Below are 21,189 nucleotides of genomic sequence, written 5' to 3'. Positions count from 1 at the left end.
AAGGCCTAGACTTTTTGATCCATGCTTGAGTGATTTGTACCAATTACTATAATTTATTACCATAACAAGTTAATTATGAATAGAGGCATAATTGTCATGGACGGCCTATATCTCATGATTGTCTTTATTTTTCCAGGTGGAGCAGTTAGAATCAGCTAAGAATAGAGGCATTCACATGATCATTGTATTCTCAATGTCATTACCGTGAACATACAGTTAAAAAGAAATCATTTTCTTTGGTGGACGCAGAAAAAAATAAGCAGTTCTCAACAGGATGACTTCAGAAACTTGAAGAGATCTTATTGTATTCAATTAGTTGGTCAATTCCATAATCAATGATTTCATTTTTTGGGTAAGCTGCTAGCTTACAAAAATGGAAAATTATCAAGAGCAAGGTGAACAAAAAAGGTTAACAAAAACAAGTGAATGAACCAGCTATGATCATAGAATTTGAAGTTCAAACTCTGTTGTAACTTGCTGAAGAGGAGGCAAATTTATACCACTTGAGGTGCGCTTGCATCTAGATCTAGCTGCAAAAGAAAAGAAAAAGAAAAACAAAACATACTCTCCAAGTGTGTACATGTACAATATAACACGTTGTCTGATCCCCTCATTCGCTGCAATAGTGCAATGAGAACAAAACAAGAGTGAGGGAGGATGTAAATTGCAAAGTATACCCTAAACTTTAATTATTATTAATTTTTTTGAGTTATGTTTACTAATCATGGTATGGAATTCACTCGAATTCAATCTATTTCTGTCAACTTCAGTTTTTTTTGGTCTAGTTTGGTCTATTTATGTCCATTTTGCTCCATTTCGGTTCATTTTGTCTAATTCAGTACATTTCGGTCAAATTGGGCCTAATTTAGTCTATTTTGTCCAATTCAATCCACTTTGATCTAGTTTAATTGGTCCACTTTAGCGTACTTACTTAAAAATGAGAAAATAGAAGTTTGAGTTGAGAGTAGTATTAATCATTTGAGTAATATCATTTGTAATTATATGATAAATTTTGATTATCATGATAATCTCCTTAAGAGAATGATAAACTTGACTAGTGATACTTAAAAGCTAAAGCATAACATTTATTGTTGTTACACTCCTATTGAATCACATTAGTTTAACATTTTGGTCCATTTAATCAATTTTGGTCTAATTTAATCCACTTGATCCATTTTGATATTAGATTAATAGTTTGTCATAGATTCTCCATGTAAAATGTAATAATTTTACTTGGAGAATGTAATAATTTTCTTGATATAATATATTTGAACTTAAGAACGAAGAAATGAGAATCCTAGCTTCCTAAGGATGGCCAAATCCAATGAGTAATGGTTGCGTCCAAAAACTTTGATTTAGATTTGAATTTTAAATTAATAGATTTAAAATGTCTTGATTTCAACTCCATTGATTTTAAAAATTATTTCAAATCCAAGTATTTTGAAGGTTTAAAATTTTTGGTGGATTTTTTAAATCCAAATCCTTGACATTTTTTAAATTTCCCAGATAAAATATTTGGATTTTAATCATCCATTTCAAATGCCCAAATCATGTTATCCAAACACACCAAATGAGTATTTGGCCCGACCTGAAAATTTTGGGACTGTCTGATATATAAATAGATAAAGATAATGGGGTCGGATTTGGGCAAAGACTTGAATTTTTCGGATAGTGTACGGATATTACCCACATCCGACCCGCATTAAAAATAAAAAAGAACTACCGAACTAGTTTCAGGCTTTCGCCCTCTCACTCTCAGCTTCAGTACAACGGCTCTATTTTGATGTGATTCACCTGGTTTTCTTGAAGAAGGGAGAGCTGCAATGGAGGTTTTGATTGAAAGGAAGGAAGGCATTGAAGATAAAAATGAACGGTGCAACCAAAATGGGGTTGAGATTGAAACATTTGCGGCTTTGATTGAAGAAGAGGGCCTTGATAGCAGTTCAAGCTGTGATATTTTTTTGACATCTGAGATTACAGGGCATGAGGAAGAGGAACAGAGTCACAGTAGCTCTGAGTCATCTTCACCACCTTCATTGGGCTGGCCTATTCAGAAAGCTGAAGGTACCAGACTGCACCACTAGTTCTAATGGTAATGAAGATGAAAGAGAAACCCCACTTGGATGGTGGTAGGAATTTAGAGAAACAAGGTTCAGCAATATCAAGTTTTAACTCTCTCTCTCTCTCTCTCCTTCACAGTGAGACACATACAACCACAGAAACACAAATGTTAAAATGATATTGTCAAATAGTCTGATTTTGGGTTTTTGGGATGATAGAGATTGAGATGATGAAGGAAAGGTTTTCGAAATTGTTGCTTGGAGAAGATATGTCCTGTTGTGGAAATGGGGTTTGCATGGCATTGTTGTTTGTTTCCTAGTTTAATTAGGTGGCTTGTTATTGTTTGGCATCACATGCATGAACACGTTGTGCTGTCATGAGATGTGTGACACACTTGTAGATTCATTTTATCAACACAGTTTATCTGATGGTACTAGCAGGGTCACTGACTTACTGGACATGAGGACAGTAACACAAATTCCCAGCACTTCACAGAGCTATGTCTCACGCTGAAATTCAGGTTCCAAGAGTCAAACTTGGAAACCAGGGTTTAGAGGTAAATGGGTCTAATTCATTTCTTAAACTTGTTCAGTTTTCATTCTATTACAGTTGGGTACTTGGGTTTAACTTGAATTACATTTTTTTTTGGTTTGTGAATTTTGGGTGATTAGGTTTCAAGGTTGGGATTTGGGTGTGCTGGGCTAACTGGGGGATATAGTGATCCCCTGTCTGATGAAGAAGGAATTTCAGTCATAAAGCATGCTTTCAGTAAGGGAATCACTTTCTTTGACACAGCAAATGTTTATGGAGCCAATGCTAATGAAATCATGGTTGGAAAGGTATACCAACTGTAATTATTTCAAGTATTTCTATTATAAGGCTTTTGAGTGAAGTGTGTTTTCTTTGGTTTTTAAGCACATTTGCATAATTGAGTGCAATGTCAATGTGAGATGTTGGTTATAAGAAAATCAGAAACATTTCAGGCTTTGAGGCAGTTGCCGAGGGATAAAATCCAGCTTGCCACCAAATTTGGTCTTCTTAAAGTGGAAGCTGATGGTATGGAAGTTTGTGGCCGCCCAGAATATGTAAGGAGTTGTTGTGAGGCTAGTCTTAAACGACTTGGCGTGGACTGCATTGATCTATATTATCAGCATCGGATTGACAAGTTGGTTCCAATTGAGGACACTGTATGTAGCTAGCTTCACTCATTTACTTTTTCAGTTTGTAGTATACTAGTACTCTTAAGAGTAACAGTTTCTGTTTACCTTATCACAATGATCAAAATGATTTTTGTTAGGTTTTGGTTTAATAACAAAATTGAGCTGCAAATTCATGTTACTGTTTACCCTTCTATTCCAAGAATCCATATTTTAAAGAAGATTTTAGTGTTCTATATAGATGTTACTATATTTCAGATATTCACTCAATCTTCACCTCTTCAAACACTAATTTTTAGAATCTTTATTGAATGTTTTAAGAAATTTTTTTGGATCAAATATTATTTTACTTCCAAAATGGAGCAACAGATGACATCCTTTTTGGGAAATAGATCTTGTGTGGTTTGTTACATGAATTTCACTTAATGATCTTGCTTTTAATTCTTCATATTATTGGTATGGTAGATGGAAGAGCTTAAGAAGTTGGTTGAAGAGGGGAAGATAAAGTATATTGGGTTATCTGAAGCTAGCCCAGATACAATTCGGAGGGCTCATGCAGTTCACCCCATTACTGCATTACAGATGGAGTGGTCTCTGTGGACCCGTGATATTGAAGAAGAGATAGTCCCCCTTTGCAGGTTCTATATTTGACAATAATGAAAATCTGTGTTGAGTCTTATTTAAATGGAATCCCAGGGTGTTTTCCTTACAGTAAGGAAACAGATAAAAGGTCCAAACCCCAGGTTAGTGTTGTTAGTGCAAAATATGAAGCAATTCAGCCCTTCTAGCCACTTCTACTTTTATAATCAAGGGTAAAAAGTTATCATTACACTTTTTCTCCCAGTAGTCAACCCATTAAGCCCTATCTTCATTACTACTGGGGTTGGCTTAAGAGTTCATTTTTACTGTCATTCTCCATCGAGATATAAGGTTTATTTATTCTGGATGTCTAATAAAGTTTAGCCCCCTCTTTCTCTTTCTCAAGGATTGAGATGGCTGAATTCCTTTGTATACTGATGTTTCAGCTAGTGGAAGGAATCTTTGTTGTATTCATAAATATTGTCAATGGGATTTCAGATTTTTAAGAACTTTGTTTACTAACCTATCTAATATATTCTTGTAATTAAATCAGGGAACTTGGAATTGGGATAGTGGCTTACAGCCCTCTTGGCCATGGTTTTTTTGGAGGGAGGACAGCTATTGAGAGTGGGCCAGCAGTAGGTTTAATGGTATGAACTTGGATTTGACCAGAATTCTGTTGCAAATTAGACAGTGAGATGTAGACAAAGCATTTTAACAGGAATTAATCTTTTTTTTTGTGAATTTCATTATTGATCTTTCTGATTTGTTTGGAATGCATGCTGTTATTTAAGTCTACACATCCAAGGTTCACGGGCGAAAATCTAGACAAGAACAAAGTACTATATGAGCGAGTTGTGAAGTTGGCTTCTAAGTATGGCTGCACCTCTGCTCAACTGTCTCTCTCATGGCTTCTCCACCAAGGTGATGACGTGATCCCAATCCCTGGTAAGTTTATGGGGCACTAGTGCATGGACCAGTTATATGTTTAAATGTTTTATATCAAGTTCCCATCAACAACTTCATCTTTGTACTTCCCAAAGAAGCCAGTATTTCTTAAATCCAGTGAAAATTTAATAGAATTCATTTGGAGTTTGCAATGGCAATGATATAAATTTGCATGCCAAAAGATATATATCTTGAAAAATCTACCCAATTGATGGATTAATGGTTTTGAGCTCTAAATCGGCCTTCTACCAAATTTTAATTGACTAATCAATTAAGTCCGATTCAATGGTTAGCCAATTATATATTGCTTGGATAATCACAAAGAATAGAAAATCCCAAACACACTCCCAAAGACAAGATGTGTTTACAGAGAGAAAAACCCATGGTGGGGAAAAAACTCTTCAGGGCCTAGCCTAGCAAAAGAATCCACTAGAAAAGATGTGATACAATACACTTGCAAGTTACAAACCCTCCTAGTCTATTGATGTACTTGTATTTGAGCTCCTTGCTTCTACTAGCAACTGGCTGCGTCAACTCTTTCTCTTCCTAGTATCAATTCTGCAAGTTGAGATGTCAATCGCAAATCCAAGCTAATGGATACTTGAAGGCCACTTGAAGCATTTTTGGGATGATCTTTGTAATTTCCAGCACCAATCACTTCAATCAATACCTCACAAGGGTAATTGGGAGTGTTGGTTTAATCTCCTCTCATACTGTATGACAATTTGGAGAGGGTGAAGGTATAGAGGTTACTATGGTTTTCTCTCTAGTGGAATGGGTAGCTCTCCTTCTATCTTCTTATCATTTAGGGAGTGATTTTGTGGGTTTATAAGAGGCAAAAGAGGGGTAATTGGATGGGGAACAACCTAGAACAAAAGCAACAAACTCCTTTTAGGTGCAAATTTGCTTGACCAAGGTATGGGCAAGCGATGAGCGAAAGTATCTGACTTGAACTGATTTCTGAAATTTCCAAGTTTGCTCAAAATTCGCCTGACATGGGATGCTTCTGAACCTCTTGTCTCCAATGCAAATACAACTCAATGAAATACAATACAAGGAATATTTGCATATTACAATGAAAAAATTTGGCATGGAATTAGCCAACACTAGAAATCCAAAAATATCTCAATCCTGACGTTACTTGCAGACATCTGAAATAAGGTTGGATATTCTTCTAAAGGCAATTGGATGTCATCATTTTTGTAGTTGTTATTTATGCACATCTCAAGTGTTTATACACTGTCTATTTCTTGTTACTTTGATCCAAACATCTTGCAGTAGACTTGCTATATGGCAATTGCTGGTCCGCAATTGGTGTTTTGTTCAAGAGAGAATCTAATGAAATTGCAGAAAATTGATAAGCTGACGGTAATAAATGATTAGTTTTCTCTTCTTTCTCCTCCTTGTCACGGTGCATTAAAGGAATTTGTCAATCTCAAAGTAGCTATTAGAGCATGAGTCCTCTTGGAACTAATGATGGGTCAACCTTTCATCATAGTAGGAAAGCTGAATTGTGAAAAGCAACCTAAGCATTCAAAGGATATTTTTCCTGCGTTACACTTGAGGTTCCTTAAAGTTTTTGTTTTTGAAGTTTGAGGTTTTTTAAATAATCATATTCCTTGGTATAAATATAAACTATTAATTGAACACAAATGCTTAAAGAGTTTACAAAATTGATGCACTTCATTTCCATTTGTCTGTAACTCATCCTTTGGTACTCTTTTCATAGGGATCAACATTGTAAGCTTTCCTAAAATTTTCATTGTTACATTTCATTGTTTTGTTAGTATCATTCTGTAATGTTTTGTGGAAAATAAGTACTAGCATATTCACAGCCCTATGGCTAGACCTTACTTTTCCATGCTTCACAAACTTTCTATTCTACATTTCACTTGCCTTTTCTGCAAACATTCAGGGACAACCAAGATTAAGCATGTAGATGATAATGTTGGCTCCTTGAAAGTGAAGTTCACTGCAGAGGACTTGAAAGAGATTACAGATGCTGTGGCCATCAATGAGGTGGCTGGTGCTAGAATCCATGCAGGGATAGAATTGTACTCTTGGAGGTTTGTAAACACACCTTCAAAGAGTAACAATGCATCAGAACAAGACTCATGATTTATTCGGTTGCGCTTGACTGGCTTATTGTTCTTATAATTATAAAACTACTTTGAGGAAAGAGATTAATGGTGTGTTTTGAGTTATGATACTTGCAGGAATGCAGTTGAAACTGTATTTGGTAAACTATTTGAAATAATTTATGGTATTTAATCTTTATCTCCAAGCTTTTTTGTTAGCAAATCTTTACCTCCAAGCTAGCATCAGATTTTCCCAAGGAAAAATGGTATTTATGAAGTTTAAGTTCATTAGGTCTGCCTATTTTGAATTAAATAAATTGTGTCAACGATTGTCTTGAGGACTTAAAATAAAATTTAAAATACATTTAACAACTCAATTATTATTATTACTAGTTGTCACTTTTTAGTGTTTCCAACAGAGATATCTAGAGTTAAATCCCCCATTTCTTCTCCCTCAACTATTGAATTATATATATATATATATATATATAAAAGGCCTTAAATGGACCAAAGAGAGGAAAAAAAAAATCATAATCTTAGTTATACTCAATTAGTAAAAGCACTTGAAGTGTGCTTGCAGCTAGCTGCTAAAAGAAAAAAGAAAAAAAAAAAAAAAAACTCCCCAAGTTTGAACACGTACAAGTACAACATAACACATTGTCTGGTCCCCTCATTCAGCAATAGTGCAATGAGAACAAAGCTAGAGTGAGGGGGTATGTAAAATGCAAACTACACTCTAAATTTTAATTATTATTAATTTTTTGAGTTATGTTTACTAATTATGGTATGGAATTCACTCCGATTCGGCCTATTTCTATCAACTTCAGTTTATTTCGGTCTATTTTGCTCCAATTTGGTTCATTTTGTTTAATTCAGTCTATTTTGGTCTAATTGGGCCCACTTCAGTCTATTTTGTCAAATTCAGTCCACTTTGGTCCAGTTTAATTGGATCCACTTTAGCATACTTACTTTTTTTTTTTGAGCAAGATTAGTATACTTACTTAAAAATGAAAAAAAAATAAAAGTTTGAGTTGAGAGTACTATTAATTATTTGAGCAATATCATTTATAACTATATGATAAATTTTGATTATCATAATAATCTCCTTAAGAGAATGATAAATTTGACTAGTAATATCTAAAAGTTAAGGCATAATATTTATTGTTATTACACCCTTGTTGAATTACATCAGCATAATATTTCGGTTCATTTAGTCAATTATGGTCTAATTCAGTCCACTCAATTCAATCTAGTCCATTTTGATATTAGATTAAAAGTTTGTCATGGATTCTCCATGTAAAGTCAATGAAAACACAATTTTTTAAAAAGTCAAGTGTAATAAGTTTCTTGATATAATACATTTGAACTTAAGAATGAAAATATGAGAGTCCAAGCCTCCTAGGATGGCCAAATCCAATGGGTAATGGGTATTTGGCCCGACCTGAAAATTTTGGGTACTATCTGATATGTAATAGATAAAGATAATCCGGTCGGATCTGGGCAAAGACGTGAATTTTTCGGGTAGTGTACGGATATTACCCACATCCAACACGCATTAAAAATAAAAAAAGAACTAGGCCCGTTTGTTAAAGTTGCTTAAACATTATCTCAAAAAGAAAAAGAAGAAAAAAAAGAAGAGATGCTTAAACTTCAGTATTTAAACATTTCTCACGGACATCGTATTTTTAAAAATCTCTTATTAGACGGCTCCTTTTGCCCTCTCATTACTCTCAGCTTCAGTACAATGGCATGGTGGTGAACGACTCTATTTTGATGTGATTCACCTGGTTTTCTTGAAGAAGGGAGAGCTGCAATGGAGGTTTTGATTGAAAAGAAGGAAGGCATTGAAGATAAAAATGAACGGTGCAAACAAATGGGGTTGAGATTGAAACATTTGCGGCTTTGATTGAAGAAACCACCTTGAGAGCAGTTCAAGCTCTGATATTTTTTTGACATCTGAGATGACAGGGCACGAGGAAGAGGAACAGAGTCACAGTAGCACTGAGTCATCTTCACCACCTTCATTGGGTTGGCCTATTCAGAAAGCTGAAGGTACCAGACTGCACTAGTTCTAATGGTAATGAAGATGAAAGAGAAACCCCACTTGGATGGTGGTAGGAATTTAGAGAAACAAGGTTCAGAAATATCAGGTTTTAACTCTCTCCAGTCTCCTTCACAGTGAGACACATACAACCACAGAGACACAAATGTTAAAATGATATTGTCAAATAGTCTGATTTTGGGTTTTTGGGATGATAGAGATTGAGATGATTGAGGAAAGTTTTTCAAAATTGTTGCTTGGAGAAGATATGTCCGAATGTGGAAATGGGGTTTGCAATTGCATGGCATTGATGTTTGTTTTCTAGTTTAATTAGGTTACTTGTTATTGTTTGGCATCACATGCACGAACATGTTGTGCTGTCATGAGATGTGAGACACACTTGTAGATTAATTTTATCAACACCGTTTATCTGATGGTACTAGCAGGTTCACTGACTTACTGGACATGAGGACAGTTACACAAATTTTTATGAAAAGTGCTTGAGTCAATCTGTTTATTTTGTTGGGGTTGAAAATTTTTTATTGAGTTTTTGTTAAAAATATTATAGATAAAACAAAAAATTAACTAAAATAATACATAAATAGTAGTAAAAATAAGTTAATAGTAAAATAAGTTTGAAAAATCTTTTTGCAAATACACACTAAAAAACGAAAGAATAAGGACAGTAACACAAATTTCCAGTTCTTCTCAGAGCCATGTCTCACGCTGAAATTCAGATTCCAAGAGTCAAACTTGGAAACCGGGGTTTAGAGGTAAATGGGTCTGATTCATTTCTTAAAACTTGTTCAGTTTTCATTCTATTACAGTTGGGTTTAACATGAATTACAATATATATATATATATATATATATATATATATATTTTGGGTTATGAATTTTGGGTGATTAGGTTTCAAAGTTGGGATTTGGGTGTGCTGGGCTAACTGGGGCATATAGTGATCCCCTGTCTGATGAAGAAGGAATTTCAGTCATAAAGCATGCTTTCAGTAAGGGAATCACTTTCTTTGACACAGCAGATATTTATGGAGCCAATGCTAATGAAATCATGATTGGAAAGGTATATCAACTGTAATTGTTTCAAGTATTTCTATTTATAAGGCTTTTGAGTGAAGTAAGTTATGTGTGGCGCACATTTACATAATTGAGTGCAATTTCAATGTGAGATGTTGATTATAAGAAAATCAGAAACATTTCAGGCTTTGAGGCAGTTGCCTAGGGATAAAATCCAGCTTGCCACCAAATTTGGTCTTCTTAAAATGGAAGCTGATGGTATGGAAGTTTGTGGCCGCCCAGAATATGTAAGGAGGTGTTGTGAGGCTAGTCTTAAACGACTTGGCGTGGACTACGTTGATCTTTATTATCAGCATCGGATTGACAAGTTGGTTCCAATTGAGGACACTGTATGTAGCTAGCTTCACTCATTTACCTTTTCAGTTTGTAGTATACTAGTACTCTTAAAGTAACAGTTTCTGTTTACCTTATCACAATGATCGAAGTGATTTTTGTTAGGTTTTGGTTTAATAACAAAATTGAGCTGCAAATTCATGTTACTGTTTACCCTTCTATTCCAAGAATCCATATTTTAAAGAAGATTTTAGTGTTCTATATAGATGTTACTATATTTCAGATATTCACTCAATCTTCACCTCTTCAAACACTAATTTTTAGAATCTTTGTTAAATGTTTTAAAAAATTATTTTTAGATCAAATATTATTTTACTTCCAAAATGGAGCAACAGATGACATCCTTTTTGGGAAATAGATCTTGTGTGGTTTGTTACATGAATTTCACTTAATGATCTTGCTTTAATTCTTCATATTATTGGTATGGTAGATGGAAGAGCTTAAGAAGTTGGTTGAAGAGGGGAAGATAAAGTATATTGGGTTATCTGAAGCTAGCCCAGATACAATTCGGAGGGCTCATGCAGTTCACCCCATTACCGCATTACAGATGGAGTGGTCTTTGTGGACTCGTGATATCGAAGAAGAGATAGTCCCCCTTTGCAGGTCATTCATAAGAGGATTCCATGTTCTATATTTGACAATAATAAAAATCTGTGTTGAGTCTTATTTAAATGGAATCCCAAGGTGTTTTCCTTAATGTAAGGAAACAGATAAAGGGTCCAAACTCCAGGTTAAGTGTTGTTAGGACAAAATATGAAGCAATTCAGCCCTTCTAGCCACTTTTGCTTTCATAATCAAGGGTAAAAAGTTATCATTACACTATTTCTTCCAGTAGTCAACCCATTAAGCCCTATCTTCCTTACTACTGGGGTTGGCTTACTAGTTCATTTTTACTATCATTCTCCATTGAGATTTAAGGTTTATTCTGGATGTCTAATAGAGTTTAGCCCCTTCTTTCTCAAGGATTGAGATGGCTGAATTCCTTTGTATACTTGTGTTACAGCTAGTGGACGGAATCGTTGTTGTATTCATAAATATTGTCGATGGGATTTCAAATTTTTAAGAACTATGTTTACTAACCTATCTAATATATTCTTGTCATTAAATCAGGGAACTTGGAATCGGGATAGTGGCTTACGGCCCTCTTGGCCGTGGTTTTTTTGCAGGGAGGGCAGCTATTGAGAGTGTGCCAGCAGTGGGTTTAATGGTATGAACTTGGATTTGACTATAATTCTGTTGCAAATTAGACAGTGAGATGTAGACAAAGCATTTTAATAGGAATTAATCTTTTTTGTGAATTACATTATTGATCTTTCTGATTTGTTTGGAATGCATGCTGTTATTTAAGTCTACACATCCAAGGTTCACGGGGGAAAATCTAGACAAGAACAAAGTACTATATGAGCGAGTTGTGAAGTTGGCTTCTAAGTTTGGCTGCACCTCCGCTCAACTGACTCTCTCGTGGCTTCTCCACCAAGGTGATGACGTGATCCCAATCCCTGGTAAGTTTATGGTGCACTAATGCATGAGCCAATTAAATGTTTTATATCAAGTTTCCATCAACAAGTTCATCTTTGTACTTCCCAAAGAAGCCAGTATTTCTTAAATCCAGTGAAAATTTAATAGAAGTCATTTGGAGTTTGCAATGGCAATGGTATAAATTTGCATGCCAAAGGCTATATATCTTGAAAAATCTACCCAATTAATGGATTAATGGTTTTGATCCCTAAATTGGCTTTCTACCAAATTTTAATTGACTAATCAATTAAGTCCGATTCAATGGTTAGCCAATTATATATTGCTTGGATAATCACAAAGAATAGAAAATCCCAAACAGACACCCAAGCACAAGATGTGTTTATAGAGAAAAAAACCCGTAGCGGGGAGAAAACTCTTTGGGGCCTAGCCTAGCAAAAGAATCCACTAGAAAAGCTAGTTGTGATACAATACACTCAAAATTTACAAATCCTCCTAGTCTATTGATGAACTTGTATTTGAGCTTCTCACTCCTACTAGCAACTGGCTGCGTCAGCTCTTTCTCTTCCTAGTATCAATTTTGCAGGTTGAGATGTCAATCACAAATCCAAGCTAATGGATAATTTAAGGCCACTAATTTCCAGGGACAATCACTTTAATCAATACCTCACAAGGGTAATTGGGAGTATTTGGTTTAATCTCCTTTCATACTGTATGACAATTTGGAGAGGGTGAAGGTATAGTGGTTACTATGGTTTTCTCTCCAGGGGAATGGGTAGTTCTCCTTCTATCTTCTTATCATTAGGGTGTGATTTTGTGGATTTATAAGAGACTAAAGAGGGTAATTGGATGGGGAACAGCCTAGAACAAAAGCAACAAATTCCTCTTAGGTGCAAACTCGCTTGACCAAGTTATGGGCAAGAGACGAGCGTACGAATCTGACTTGAACTGATTTCTGAAATTTCCAAGTTTGCTCAAAATTCACCTGACATTGGATGCTTCTGATCCTCTTGTCTCCAATGCAAATACAACTCAATGAAATACAATACAAGGAATATTTGCATATTACAATAAAAAAATTTGGCACGGAATTAGTCAACACTAGAAATCTGAACATATCTCAACCCTGATGTTGCTTGCAGACATCTGAAATAAGGTTGGATATTCTTCCAAAGGCAATTGGATGTCATCATTTTTGTAGTTGTTATTTATGCGCATCTCAAGTGTTTGTACACTGTCCGTTTCTTGTTACTTTGATCCAAACATCTTGCAGTAGACTTGCTATATGGCAATTGCTGGTCTGCAATTGGTGTTTTGTTCAAGAGAGAATCTAATGAAATAGCAGACAATTGATAAGCTGACGGTAATAAATGATTAGTTTTCTCTTCTTTCTCCCCCTTGTCACGGTGCATTAGAGGAATTTGTCAATCTTAAAGTAGCTACTAGAGCATGAGTCCTCTCAGAACTAATGATGGGTCACCTTTCATCATAGTAGGAAAGCTCAATTGTGAAAAGCAACTTAAGCATTTAAAGGATTTTTTTTTTTTCTGCGTTACACTTGAGGTTCCCGAAAGTTTTTGTTTTTGAAGTTTGAGGTTTGTTAAATAATTATATTCCTTGGTACAAATATAAACTATTAATTGAACACAAATGCTTAAAGAGTTTACAAAATTGATGCTCTTCATTTCTATTTGTCTTTTAACTCATCCTTTGGTACTCTTTTCATAGGGATCAACATTGTAAGCTTTCCTAAAATTTTCATTGTTACATTTCATTATTTAGTTAGTATCATTCTGTAATGTTTTGTGGAAAATAAGTACTAGCATATTCACTGCCCTATGGCTAGACCTTACTTTTTCATGCTTCACAAACTTTCTATTGTACATTTCACTTGCCTTTTCTGCAAACATTCAGGGACAACCAAGGTTAAGCATGTAGATGATAATGTTGGCTCCTTGAAAGTGAAGCTCACTGCAGAGGACTTGAAAGAGATTACAGATGCTGTGGCCATCAATGAGGTGGCTGGAGCTAGAATCCATGCAGGGATAGAATTGTCCTCTTGGAGGTTTGTAAACACACCTTCAAAGAGTGACAATGCATCAGAACAAGACTCATGATTTAATCAGTTAGGCTTCTAAATTACTAATAATAATTCTTGACTTTTGCTTTATTTGGTTGAGCTTGACTGGCATAATGTTCTTATAATTATAAAACTACTTCGAGGAAGGAGATTAATGGTGTGTTTTGAGTAATGATACTTTTAGGAATGCAGTTGAAACTGTATTTGGTAAACTATTTGAAATACTTTATGGTATTTAATCTTTATCTCCAAGCTTTTTTGTTAGCAAATCTTGACCTCCAAGCTACTAGCATCAGATTTTCCCAAGGAAAAATGGTAATTATGAAATTTAAGTTCATTAGGTTGGATAATAAAGAGTTATTATCAGAAACGGACGTTATAGGTTTAAATTTTCTAAAAAAAAAAAAAAAATTGGACAGATAGACATTATTTTATTTTATCAAAATAATATTTTCTATTACTTCCTTAATTGACTTCACTACCACTACCATTGAAATTTGAAATTGATCTAATAAGAGAGTAGTTCACAAAATTGGGATACAATGAAGGCTCAAAAGTTTAGTTTAGTTAAGTAAAGGTTTTGATTGTTTAATCCAACCGTTTTCACACTTTTTCACATTATGTAATGTGGACACATGCATGAAAGCATGAACATTGTATGAAACATTTTCACATTTGAGAGTGTAAAACAAAAATTAGCCATTAAGTAAATACTAAATACACGCTAATGTTCCTTGTCACTTAATCATATAGCTCTCTCTTCGGATTAATTGTCCTTTGGTTTGAAATTCTCGGTCACTTTCATAATTTAATTAATCTTCACCAAATTCCCAAGTCCCAATACTTCACGAAGCTAGTGGACCTAAAACATTCGGGCTTCAGCTTATAGGCCCAGCCCAAAACCCCTAATCTCTCTATTTCTCTCAAAATAGAAAACAAAAAGAATAAGAGCAATGTCCGTACAGATAGCTAGCACCAGGGAGAACATGGACGAGTCCCTTTGAATCAAAAGGTCCGAACTCTGCAAACGAAGGAAGTGGTTCGAACATGGATCAATAGATAAGTAGCTCCTACGATCCTCTGCAGAATGCTATATATGCTTGTTGAGCCTTCTTTTAAATATCTGTTTTGCAATTGCATTGCTAATTTTTGGTTTTCTTAATTTCCATCCTAACATGGATTCTGATTCTATTTAATCTTTCTCACTTATTTATGCAGCTTCTTGTTTGTAGCTGTCTAGTTGCCTCATTTTTATATGGAGAAAATAGTTTTAGATGTGTGGTTAATGGATAAAAATGCATTTGTATTCACTTTTTTCTATTAGCTCGTTAACTTATTTGCTTATGTACAACTTCTTAAATTCAATATATTTTTTTAGATATAAATGTACTTTTGCCAACTTTTATCAGAATGCTTCCTTGTAGCCAAAATTTCTTCTTGTTTCATTTAGTAGTTTTTAATCTGAAATATAAGTTGCCAGTAGATGTTATTCTTGTACTTAAATTGGCATCCCTGAGAATTAACTTGCAAGATATAAATTGATCATTGCTGCTTTTTCAAGACTGCAATAAAATACTTTAAAAACGAAGGACTGCCAGCAATCAAACTAAAGTTACTAAACTGATCTTAACAGTATGACCCTTGAAGGTCAGGTGAGCTTTTAACAATGCCCAACACCTTGATTTTAATTGAAAGAAGTGGAAGTAGGAAAGAGAAGCTTTGTTTTGGGTTAAAGTTGCATGGGTTCGTAAAGTCTACGGGAGGACTACTCTATGGTATTTGGCAAAGAGGTTTCCTGGGATGCCATTTTCAGAACTGTGGGTCTTGTTTTAGTTTGTTATGTTTTTATAATATGTGGTTGAAATGCTATTAGTAATAGTTACCGAAGGAAATGAATTATGCAATCAAGCAATACTGTTAATAGTAGGTTTCAGTCAACTCAACTGGTAAAGTCTCTGATGGTTGAAGAAGAGATCTGTGATTCAATTTCCGCCTACACCAAAAATCAATTGGTGTCTTAGTTTGATGATAAAGAAATATTATCAAAAGCGAATTGAAACTCTCTAAAAAAAAAGATTATGTTGTTGAACTCTGCGAATTGCATTTTAAGCTCTTTCTTCTTTTTGCATTTTAATCTCTTTCTTCTTTTTTAACGTGGGTGGTGGGCTCTTAAAGAACATGACTAATTTATGGGTGTGTGCAGTCCCTTGTTCCCATACAGACCGAATAGTAATCGGGTGAAAAATCTGTGGTTTCCAAGGTGATGACTAGGAAACTTGTATGCAGATCTCATGGATCATATGAGACTTGAGATTAGTAGACCAACCTTTTAGAGTTGCATTCTAAGTATACTATTTGCTGTACACACACTATTGCATGGATATGTTGCCAATGCATGTATGACCTCATTTTATTAAATTAAATTTTCTTTTCTTTATTTTAATTTTTTATATATAATTAAAAAATTAGGAATTTGAACTTAGAATGTTTTCATTGCATATTATTTTATTGTTGTTGTAATTAATAAGAATTGAAGATAAAATTACCATGCAATAGTAATTTCTCTTCAATTCTTATTAATTACAACAACAATAAAACGTTAATCCTAAATTTTGGAGTCGAATAGTCAACAAATGTTATTACTTCCTTAATGGACATGTTGGTTTTTACTTTTTACTACTTCTACTAATATTATTATTGGTCTTCTCTTGCCCTTATTTCGTACACTCATTTTTTTAAAATTTTGTTTTTAGAATCATGTCAAAAAATTTATTAATCTTGTGCAAAATCAACACTAACTTTTTTTTTTTGGTGTGGGAGAAAAGCCTTCAAAGTCTCCCTCCATTTTGCTGCAAGGGCCTCTACCATCTCCATAGAATGTAGCAATGGAATTCTTTGAGACAAAGATGCCATAACATGTGACTTCCAGTTGTGAAGGACCAATTAAATGCCATAACCTCTCAACTTTTAAATAAACCTCACTCTTTCAAAATTTTTTTTTTTTTTTTTTTTTTCAAACGTATAACGTGATCTCTAAAAAAACTTAACCTAGGGATGATTGAAAATTAGAAAGAGTAATCCTAAGATGGGCCTTACGTTATTATATTATCTGAAGAAAACATTATTTAAATCTACAATTGTCCTACCCCTAAACATAAAAGGAAATCAGGTTAATTAGATTGCGTAAGGATTAGTTGTAAATTACAACCTAAGTTTGTAAGATAAAACAAATTTTACTTTAGAGGTTAAGGATAGTGTTGTAAATTCCAACAGCAAGGCGGTGGGTTCTTCTTTTGAAAATCGGTTAGGAAATCCCGCTTCTATAAATATTAAATACCGCTCTGTTATTCAAAGCACAGAGCTCAAATAAAAAAAAAAAGCAAAAATCGTCTTAGTATTATTGTATCAGTATTCCCCTTCTTCAATGAATTCGCTAGTGTTTTCAGAGGATGAAAGCGCAGACTTCATCTGGTCTCCTCCGAGTGATGATTGCTACTGGTTCAACTCAATTCAGACCAACTTAACTCGGACTAACTCGGAGTTGCGATTCGAGAAGTTCATGGAGGAGTTCTCGGCCACAACTTCGGCTGCAGAGCAGGCCTATAATCCGCCAGTGATAGACATAGATTCTGATTCTGAAGAGTGGGAGGAAGCGGTAAAGTTTGCTGATGGGTGCTTGGTTTCGGACATGATCACTGACGAGTCCAACTCCGATGTCAATAGCATGTTGTCAATGTCCAAAGAGCTCCCGTTGGATCTTCCTCCTCTGCGAGGATATCTTATAAACCAGCTCCAACGCGCTTGCGCCTCTGTTGCTCAAAGGTGGCAGAGGTCAAAGCCTCCAACTGCTAATGGTAAACGTTTCTTATTTTTTATTTTTTTTTATTCAATGGGTTTTATTATTTATGGTTAACACAATCAATGCTATTATATCAGTCTCTGTTTGAGACTAGTTGTATTGCTCTGCTCTGCACCTCTGTGTTTTTGGCCTCGTTGCGTAAATAAATCAAAAGGGGGTTCTTTTCAATAAATAAATCATTCTAATTTATTAAAAAACAGAAGCACCCTCTTACTTTCTGTTTAACTATAATATATGTTTATGCACAAATTTTCTTGTTTTGTGTTTATATATATAAATATAAATATTAGTATTAGTTTAATTAGTTGGATTCAGTGAGCACCCTCTTAATTTTGCTTTATAAAGGACTACATTCCTTTCAAATTTTTATTTATTTATTTAAAATAAATAACTCACTGTCTGTGTGTGCGTGCGCTAGTGTCTAACATACAATGTCATAATTGATTTTTAATTATTGTAGGTAGTGGTCGTGATTTCCCTATGGCACAAAGTCAGGTTTATGGAGCACCACATGAAATTCCAGCATTACCTCCTTTGCAGAGAAGATCAGGAGCTCAAGTCAAACAAGCAGCTTGTGGATCTTCCAGAGATGAGGCAAGACATGTTAGGAGGTAACTACATCGTCAATGCCTTTAACCTGATTTGGTCTGTGTGTTTCTTAATATTTTTACACAACTCACTTGTTTCTTGTTTATGTTTGTGAATTGTGGTCGGCTTAGGATGATGGAAAATCCAGAATCAGCTAGATGCTCTATAATAAGAAAAGAAGAAGAGATGAAACAAATTGAGAGAGAGGTAAAGCTTTATGTTTGTTGTTAATGACTAAGCTCTCTCACCGTCTATATCCTTAAATATCTGTGACTTTTTTTTTAATGGTTTTTAAAGTTTATATGGTTTTATATAGGTTGGTGTTCTTAAGGCTGCATACTCTAAATTATTAGAGAATCTCTCGGTAATGGAAAAAAAGTGTGGCACATCTTATTATGAGCTTAAAGTTTTAAGAGATGAGAATGAGATAACGAAAACACAGGTATGCTACCATTGTCGTCAAGCTCAAACTATGCAATTCTTTGGTCACTTGCTTTATTATTGTTTTATACTTTATTTGAAAATAAATGCCATGGAGGTTATTGGGTGGCCATAAAGTTTGTGAAAATTGGATTTGGTGTTAAAACGATGTGGATGAATATAACAAAATAGATTTGCCATGAAGTGCTTTCACTTTTTTTTTTCCGATGAAGTTTTTGCATTCACAAGGAATATGTGGCTAATATATTATATGGATTTTCCCAGATCTCTATGCATGAGCTACAAATTATGCGGTTGACGGGGCTACACCCACTCAACAACCCAGAGTTTCTAGCTCTTGTCAATAGCCCGACACATGCATCTAAAAATGCTGCCTGGCCGATTCCATCGAGGCACCAGTTCTTTCACCAGCAAGTACCTACAGTTGCCAATGGTACTCCACAATTGCATACAACAACCCCCAATTCCTATTTTTGGAAACCAACAAAATGATATTGGGGTAAACAAAGCAGCTAAAATGAGTTTGATGTAGAACACAGCTAGCATGCAGCAAGGGCAAAAGCAGGTTTTCCTAAATAGGAACAATTAACTTTCTCATCAATAATAGGCAGAATTGAGCAGAATAATATTAGTTTAGATTTATTTGTGGATATTGATTTCTGTTGCATCTTTGTAGTTATTGTTATGATTAAGTTGATTCGGACAGACATACTTATAAATTAGGCTTTGAGTTTTACTTTCTAGTTTAATTGACTTGAATAAAGCAGTAAATTTCCCTTTTCTTTTGATGAAATTCATGGATGGTTGAGATTTATTAAGTTATTAATTCTGTTGTATATTAGGGAGTGGATGCGCAAGGGGAAGTATAGAATATGAATCCCTTAAGGGCTACATCTTTATTATGTAAGAGTGTAGTACAATAATTTGTGTTATAATGAACCATAACATGAGTATATATAGACGATTAAACCCTAGACTATTAGTACAAGCAGGAGTGAGCTTGGACCTATTACATTGGGCTAATATGTCTAATATATCTCTAATACCCTCCCTTAAACTCAAGGCGGAAGCTCAATGAAAGCTTGAGGTTGGATAAGTATGAGAAGATCCCTTAAAGATGCCTTGAAGAATGCCTTTGAAGAAACCACAATGAAGAATATGCTAATTGACCAATTTCAAAACTTCAAATGAAGAAACAAAGTCCAAAATTGGAATTTACATGAAAAACCGAGCAAAATAGGCTTTTTCAGAAATTTCAACTTTTGGTTAAAGGTCAACGCAAAAGTCAAAATTAACGAAAGTCAAAGTCAACAGTCAGTCAAAGTTCGAGTCGGTTCTAGGTTTCTGGGTTGGGCCACGGATCGGGCTGCAGATAAGCTGACATCATCTTATAATGTGGCGCTAACATGGCTAGGGTTGACATGGACATGCTTGCGTGGCTGTTGACGTGGAATGATGACGTCATTTGATGATGTCAGATGACATCAGCAAGGGTTCTTTGGTGCGTTGCTAGAGCGTAAGTGTTCCCCGGCGCGTGGAGGAGAAGCCAAAAACCCAGGTTGCGCATGTAGGCACATGTGAGCGAGATTCACGGCCGGACTTCTCGGGTTATAGATCGGCAGGCCATGAGTTCGACAGAGCGGCGTGTGTGACCATAATCCTATTCGAGATTCGAGATTTGTGGCGGCATGTGGGAGATTTTTTGGAGCCAACTGCAGCACGTGGAGGCTCGTGGTTAGGCTTCGGGTGATCGGATTTCTGGGTTTTCCTCATGTGAGGCCGATGAGCATGTCTTTGGGGTTGGTTTCGTCAGGTGAAGACTTGATTTGCACATATCTAAAAGGTGAGGCACAGCATGCTTAAGAGATCGAAGACATGGCAGCGAGACAATGACGGTAATTCCGTGGGAGCCATGTGAAGCTGTGAAGTACAAATTTGTTGGCAAGTAGTGTCATTGTGGTGGATCTGTGTTGAGCACATGGGAAACTTCTTTGCTGCGTAGAGATAGTTGTTTAATGCCAAGAACAAAGTTTGCTCTGATACCATGTTGTATATTGAGGAGTGGATGCGGAAAGAGAAGTATAGAATGTGAACACCGAGAACATGAGGGTTATGTGGTTCAGCCTTGTTGGCCTACATCCACAGAGGAATCCCTTAAAAGCTACATCTTTATTATGTAAGAGTATAGTTGTCACACCCCAAACCCCAAAGGGTCCAAAGCATGAGAAAGATGTCTCAAGTACCTGTAGATTTTTCCTTTTTGACAATTCAATCCACATAAATCATATCAAGTACCAACATCAAGAATTATCATAATAATTCCATTGAATATACTCTCAAAGTAAATTAGAGCTCTAAGCAATAATTACAAGGACCATTGGCCACAAAAGAATAGAGGTCTGAATAAATAATTATATATCATTAGCTGTCCTATCAGTGGGAATAATGTCACAACCA

General features: G+C 35.2%; 3 protein-coding genes across 7 annotated transcripts; all 3 read left to right on the top strand.

The window, feature by feature from the left end:
• The first annotated feature begins 1,629 nt into the window (after positions 1-1,629).
• Positions 1,630-7,086, top strand: LOC115971263 (probable aldo-keto reductase 1). 5 transcript variants are annotated; one of them, XM_031091067.1, is made up of 8 exons: positions 1,630-2,064; positions 2,502-2,617; positions 2,733-2,900; positions 3,045-3,248; positions 3,684-3,856; positions 4,351-4,447; positions 4,592-4,745; positions 6,661-7,086. In XM_031091067.1, the coding sequence occupies exons 2-8, from the start codon at positions 2,561-2,563 to the stop codon at positions 6,861-6,863; spliced, it is 1,056 nt and encodes a 351-aa protein (XP_030946927.1). In that variant the 5' UTR covers positions 1,630-2,064; positions 2,502-2,560; the 3' UTR covers positions 6,864-7,086. The 5 variants fall into 5 exon arrangements, with proteins under 5 accessions (XP_030946927.1, XP_030946926.1, XP_030946924.1 ...); XM_031091066.1 differs by having other exon boundaries at positions 1,630-2,165; positions 2,499-2,617; XM_031091065.1 differs by having other exon boundaries at positions 1,631-2,165.
• A 1,375-nt stretch (positions 7,087-8,461) lies between these two features.
• On the top strand, positions 8,462-14,006 carry LOC115971262 (probable aldo-keto reductase 1). Its single transcript, XM_031091063.1, has 8 exons — positions 8,462-8,973; positions 9,567-9,637; positions 9,774-9,941; positions 10,081-10,284; positions 10,719-10,891; positions 11,399-11,495; positions 11,637-11,790; positions 13,679-14,006. Exons 1-8 carry the CDS (start codon positions 8,898-8,900, stop codon positions 13,879-13,881), a joined length of 1,146 nt encoding a protein of 381 aa, XP_030946923.1. The 5' UTR covers positions 8,462-8,897; the 3' UTR covers positions 13,882-14,006.
• Positions 14,007-17,268: 3,262 nt separating this feature from the next.
• On the top strand, positions 17,269-19,283 carry LOC115970685 (light-inducible protein CPRF2-like). The gene is made up of 5 exons (XM_031090276.1): positions 17,269-17,698; positions 18,164-18,314; positions 18,423-18,498; positions 18,608-18,733; positions 18,997-19,283. Exons 1-5 carry the CDS (start codon positions 17,269-17,271, stop codon positions 19,222-19,224), a joined length of 1,011 nt encoding a protein of 336 aa, XP_030946136.1. The 3' UTR covers positions 19,225-19,283.
• The last annotated feature ends 1,906 nt before the right edge of the window (positions 19,284-21,189 follow it).

The sequence above is a fragment of the Quercus lobata genome, chromosome 12, assembly GCF_001633185.2.
Source record: "Quercus lobata isolate SW786 chromosome 12, ValleyOak3.0 Primary Assembly, whole genome shotgun sequence".
In the NCBI taxonomy this organism is placed as follows: domain Eukaryota; kingdom Viridiplantae; phylum Streptophyta; class Magnoliopsida; order Fagales; family Fagaceae; genus Quercus; species Quercus lobata.
The sequence above is the reverse complement of the archived record's forward strand: the minus strand, read 5'-3'. Positions and strand labels throughout refer to the sequence as shown.